This window comes from Notothenia coriiceps, unplaced genomic scaffold, assembly GCF_000735185.1.
Source record: "Notothenia coriiceps isolate Sejong01 unplaced genomic scaffold, NC01 NC01_scaffold00033528, whole genome shotgun sequence".
In the NCBI taxonomy this organism is placed as follows: Eukaryota; Metazoa; Chordata; class Actinopteri; order Perciformes; family Nototheniidae; genus Notothenia; species Notothenia coriiceps.
The window spans coordinates 1-5,879 of NW_011366229.1; the positions used below are offsets into that span (position 1 = coordinate 1).

Here is a 5,879-nt window from a genome sequence, read left to right on the forward strand (position 1 = left end):
TGTGTGTGTGGCAATAGTGCATTTAGTGTGATAGAGAGAGGGAGAGAGGGAGAGAGGGACCGGTGCTAGCGGGGACCGTGATGTTAGCATCTGGTTAGCTAGCTCCACTAACGGACATAAGGAGCCGTTTCCATAACAAGCTGGAGGAGAGTCCTCTCCTCTCAGACTGAGGGGCTCAGGTGAGCTAAAGGAATCTTTGAGTGTTTAGAACGGTTTTGTCACAAATTATTCAAAAGATTATTTCCGCGGCACACCTTCATATGATCATTATAGTTATACAAACAATAAGAGAATAAATGAAAAACAGGTATGAAATAGCCTACTATATGGCAGTAAAACAAGAATACAGTTTAAAAGGGGAGTCATTTATAAAATATCCATAAAGAAAAAGAAAATCTGTTTACAGTTCTGTCTCATATGGGTGCTGAGAGAGGTATCCATAGATCTCTTCATGTTGCTCTCAAAGTGCACCAGATTGATGCTTTGAACTTCAATATTTAAAAAAAAATCTTCCCGGGGGAGCATCCCCCCCGGACCCCCCTAGAGGAGGTGAGGTCCGCCCCCCAATAGCACTTTACCCCTGCCTATATGCCGTGAGCTGATTATGGAGCCTTCATTGTAACAGTAATTCAAATGCAATTAGCCTATATAAAAGGCCTCAAATTGGAAGCATTGTCTGGGCCGTCTTTTTCACTCAATTCTGCAATAGGTAGATCTCGCCTTTCACCTCGGCCGAGGTCGGTGATCTTGGGCTTAAAAAGGTTGGTGACCACTGCTCTAATGCATTCAAGTTAACCTGAAAACAATAGCTGTTAATGTCAATACCATCCATCCATCCATCCATCCATCCATGTGTTATATTAGTAGCTGTTTTCTATAAATAAATCAGAGCTCTCAATATATAATATTTAATAAACTGCTGCATTATTTTAAATGTAATGTTCATTAAAGCAACGCAGGTTACAGAACAGCACGGAGCCTTTTGAGTGTGGGACCGAGTCAGAGGCGATCAAGTTACTTCCCCTTCAGAATAAAAGCACAGCCGCTTTAAAGTCACTGCGTTCTCTCTCACTGGAACGGTCGGGTCTTTTATTTTGAAGTTCGAAAGCGGATGTTGTGTTTGTTCTCCGGTGCTTCGTCTTCGCTTCATGTCAAAGTCTGTCCTTTACATGTATTTGAATTGTACTCATTAAACTGTTAATTAAAGGCTGTTAGTTAAAGTACAACTTATTAAAGGTTAACGTTAGCTTTGTGTATATAACTGTACATAACTGATGCTAGAGAGTGGGTCAGAATCAGATCAATATTGTTTTATTTTGAGAATCCTAAGACAGTTCTTTGTTAGCTTTAATAAAATACAATTCCCACTTTATTTGGATTTTATATTTCAAGGTAAAAAATACAAAGAAAAGTGTTTTTAGGTGAAGTCAATTTTAACTGTTTAACCCCTGTTTTTATATCTTTAAATAATTACAGACATGATTATATAACTGTGGAGCTAGTTGTTATTAACCTTAATAAAGATCACCAGAATATGTTATATCAAATTACCTGAAAATATAACCCATTTATAACGTTTATCTCTTTATGTTAGTAAATGTTAGTAAATGTTCGTAAAGTCACATTAAATAAACCTAAATAAACATTGATCTGATTGAAACGTCTCTATGATGATGATGTTCTCAGATGGCGCACGGAGAGGATCTGTGATGTTGGCCGTCAGGAGGTCGCTGTCTCTTCTGGGCGGGGCCTCCCGAAGCAGCTCCTCCCTCTTTGGCTCCTCCCTGGTTGGCTCCTCCTCCTGTAGCCCCTCCCCCATATCCTCCCTCATTGGCTCCTCCTCCAGCAGCTCCTCCCCCATCTCCTCCCTCATTGGCTCCTACCTGTTTCGTTCCTTCTCCAGTAGCTCCTCCTCCTCCCTCATTGGCTCCTCCCTCATTGGCTCCTCCCTGGTTCGTTCCTTCTCCAGTAGCTCCTCCTCCTCCCCCAGAAGCTCCTCCCTCATTGGCTCTTCCTCCCTGGTAGACTCCTCCTCCGCCCTGTTAGGCTCCTCCTCTCCAGGCCTGGTTCTGCTCTCCCTCTCCACAGATGTGTTTCAGAACTTGGCTCTGGAGGAGTGGATCGACGCCCACCTGGACCTGCAGAAGCTCCGCCTCCTGCTGCTGTGGAGGAACCGCCCCTCTGTTGTGATTGGACGGCACCAGAACCCCTGGATGGAGGCGGACCTTCCCGTGATGAGGCGAGCGGGGGTGCCTCTGGCTCGGAGACGCAGCGGGGGCGGCACGGTTTACCACGATCTGGGGAACCTGAACGCAACGTTCTTCAGCTCCAAGCAGGCGTATGATAGGCCGAGGAACCTGAAGGTGGTGACAGACGCTCTGAAGAGGCTCTGCCCACAACTGGACGTCAGAGCCACGGAGCGGCTGGATATCGTGCTCAACGGACACCTCAAGATCTCAGGTGGGTTTCTTTGCGCATGTTATTCTATATGAGCTCAGGTCAGAAGGATGTCATCTCTGTAGCAGCTGAGCATCTGATGATATCATATCTAAAGTATCCCTCTGTGAGACAGGAAGTGCGTCTCGTCTCAGCAGGAAGTCGTCATACCACCACCTGACTCTACTGCACTCGGCCGATCGAGCCTCTCTCTCCTCGATGCTCCGCCCCTCCTGTGATGGTATCCATAGCAACGCCACGCCCAGCGTCCGCTCACCTGTCGCTAACCTGAGTGACCACGCCCCCTCGCTGAAGTGGGAGGAGCTTATGGAAGCGCTGCAGGTGCAGTTCAACACAGGTGAGAGAGAGAGAGAGACAGACAGACAGACAGAGAGACAGACAGACAGACAGACAGACAGACAGACAGACAGACAGACAGAGAGAGAGAGAGAGAGAGCATGTAACTATGGTCGTGCTAATAAAGCTATTGAATTGAGAGAGGGGGCGCCCTCTGGTGGACAGCTGCTCACACTGCAGTCACGTTTGTTAAAATTATAATATAAATAAAATAAACAAATAAAAAATACTGTGTAAATTAAAAAACATATAGATAAATGCATATGGGGGAAATAATAAAATCACAATAAATACCAACCAACAGTAGGAAAAAAATCACAAGATTTTAAGATTTTTCTATAAAATAAAAAATGAAATAAAAACTAATCTTTGTTGTTTTTCTCCGCAGAGTTCGGCCTCAGCGCCGCGCCCTCGCACGTGGACCCGTCCGACGACTCGGCGTTCCCCGGCGTGCTGGCGGCGGCGGAGGATCTGCGCGGTTGGGACTGGACGTTCGGGAAGACGCCGAAGTTCAGCCTTCAGACGAGTCTGCCGGGGGGGGGTCACCTGAGCCTGCAGGTGGTCAGCGGACGGATGGAAGGCGTGGAGCTGAGCCTCCTGGAGGACTGGATCCCAGAGAGGCTGATCGGAGCGATGACAGACGCGCTCTGCGGGGAGAAGTTCTGCAGAAAGCATGCGGCCGCAGCGCTGAGTGCACGCCTGCTGCAGGGGGGGGGGGTGCAGCACAGAGTGAAGGTCCTCTGTGACGACATCATCAACGCATTGGGATGAAACGAGAACTGATCATGGTGCCCAGGAAATACATTCTCAATAAATCTTATTTTTTTATTTATCAAAGTCAACGTCATTGTCAATCTTTCAGTTTGTGTGTGCAGAGATCAAAATATATATAAAAGTATTTTTATACCTATACACACAATTAGACAGTTGATACGAACAGAACGAGTAGAAGCTGGAGTTCATACCGAGGAAACCCTCCTGTCAGTCCTCCATCCGATTGATTTGATATATTTCTATTGATCACACTACAATATAACATCTTATGAACGGGTGGGAATCGAACCGGCAGCCTTGGAAACTAAATCAGGGGGTCCGCGGGGTCTTAAAAAGTATTAAAAGTTGATAAATCAATGTAGCGAAAATGAAGGCTATTAAAAAGTATTAAAGGGCATTTTCCAAGGTATTACATTTTGTAGCTTGTCTTCAATAAGTATATAAATGGTCCAAAGAGGTTGTGTTCTACAGTGTGCCTGAATGTAATCATTGCGTAGCTGTGTGGTGTGATTCTGTGTAGTTTATTTATGGCATCCCGTTGGATGTGACGTCATCTGAACAGGACATCGCACGCTCACTGCTTGATAGCGCGCGAAGGTCCGTTTACGCCGGTTGTTAAACAACATCGTTATGGGGAAATGCAAGTCTGCGTCCAAATGGTTGGAAGATAAGGGGGAAGGACAATCAATACTGTATATAGTCAATGTGAGGTAAAGTGTGTCGCCAAGGTAACCGGTTGAAACTCCAAGTGGAGATGAGGTCTGAAAATGTATGGAAGGTCTTTAAAGGTCTTCCATCTGACTTCAGGATTCCTGCAGATACCCTGTAAAGACACTACCTCCTCTACCACTGAGCTACACAGCGGTCTGATATCACGGGACCTTTCTGACACTTTGTATGACCTAAGATTAAAAGGGAAAAATATCTGGATGCAAAATAAAATGAAGGAAATTCTGTTTAAAAACATTTTCTGGGTTTTTTATTATTTATAATTAAAAAAAGAAAATTAAATGTTTGAATAAAAAAATGTTTAACGTTTTTCTGAAACGTCCCGAATTTAATTATTATTATCTACGATTAAGATTAATACATGTATAAACACAAATATATAACAATGTGTTTTATTTAAAGGTCTTTCTTTCCATTAATGAATGAAACACTACATGTAAACGAATACTTTAAAAAGGTGCTTCATTTTGAGCTTCATTTCTGCTGTTTCTTCACACCTTTTTTATAATTAATCTCTATTAATTAATGTATTACTAATTAAAGTAATTTTGTTGTTTTTTATTAGTCATTCTTGGTCTAAATTAAAGTGTGACGCTCAGCAGACAGCTCATGTCGCAGCACGCATGCGCAGTGAACCCCTTCTGTGCCATGCTGCTGAGCGGATCTCTGCCTCAGAAGAGAGGTATCACTCCGCCAATTCTCCAGGGACTACATTCCATCAGATTGTCTGTAGTAATTGTAGAAAATTGTTTAAATAAAGAATAAAACTAATTCCAAAAACAGTCAAATCGTTGAAAATATGCAAAATAATAAAAAAAAATGTTTTGTATAAATGTTTACATTTTTGTGATTTTTGGGACGATAAATATAATTTAATTAAAATGTGTCTTTGTGCTCTGCAGGTCTTTGTGCAGGTCTTTGTGCTGTGCAGGTCTTTGTGCAGGTCTTTGTGCAGGTCTTTGTGCAGGTCTTTGTGCTGTGCAGGTCTTTGTGCTATGCAGGTCTTTGTGCAGGTCTTTGTGCTATGCAGGTCTTTGTTCAGGTCTTTGTGCTATGCAGGTCTTTGTGCTATGCAGGTCTTTGTTCAGGTCTTTGTGCTATGCAGGTCTTTGTGCAGGTCTTTGTGCTGGGCAGGTCTTTGTTCAGGTCTTTGTGCTATGCAGGTCTTTGTTCAGGTCTTTGTGCTATGCAGGTCTTTGTGCTATGCAGGTCTTTGTTCAGGTCTTTGTGCTATGCAGGTCTTTGTGCTATGCAGGTCTTTGTGCAGGTCTTTGTGCTATGCAGGTCTTTGTGCAGGTCTTTGTGCTATGCAGGTCTTTGTGCAGGTCTTTGTGCTATGCAGGTCTTTGTGCTATGCAGGTCTTTGTGCTATGCAGGTCTTTGTGCAGGTCTTTGTGCTATGCAGGTCTTTGTGCTATGCAGGTCTTTGTGCAGGTCTTTGTGCTATGCAGGTCTTTGTGCAGGTCTTTGTGCTATGCAGGTCTTTGTGTTCAGGTCTTTGTGCTATGCAGGTCTTTGTGCAGGTCTCTGTGCTATGCAGGTCTTTGTGCTATGCAGGTCTTTGTGCAGGTCTCTGTGCTATG

General features: G+C 43.9%; 1 protein-coding gene across 1 annotated transcript; it reads left to right on the top strand.

The window, feature by feature from the left end:
* The first annotated feature begins 1,099 nt into the window (after positions 1-1,099).
* On the top strand, positions 1,100-3,952 carry lipt1 (lipoyltransferase 1). Its single transcript, XM_010789962.1, has 4 exons — positions 1,100-1,156; positions 1,687-2,460; positions 2,573-2,794; positions 3,182-3,952. The coding sequence occupies exons 2-4, from the start codon at positions 1,710-1,712 to the stop codon at positions 3,562-3,564; spliced, it is 1,356 nt and encodes a 451-aa protein (XP_010788264.1). The 5' UTR covers positions 1,100-1,156; positions 1,687-1,709; the 3' UTR covers positions 3,565-3,952.
* The last annotated feature ends 1,927 nt before the right edge of the window (positions 3,953-5,879 follow it).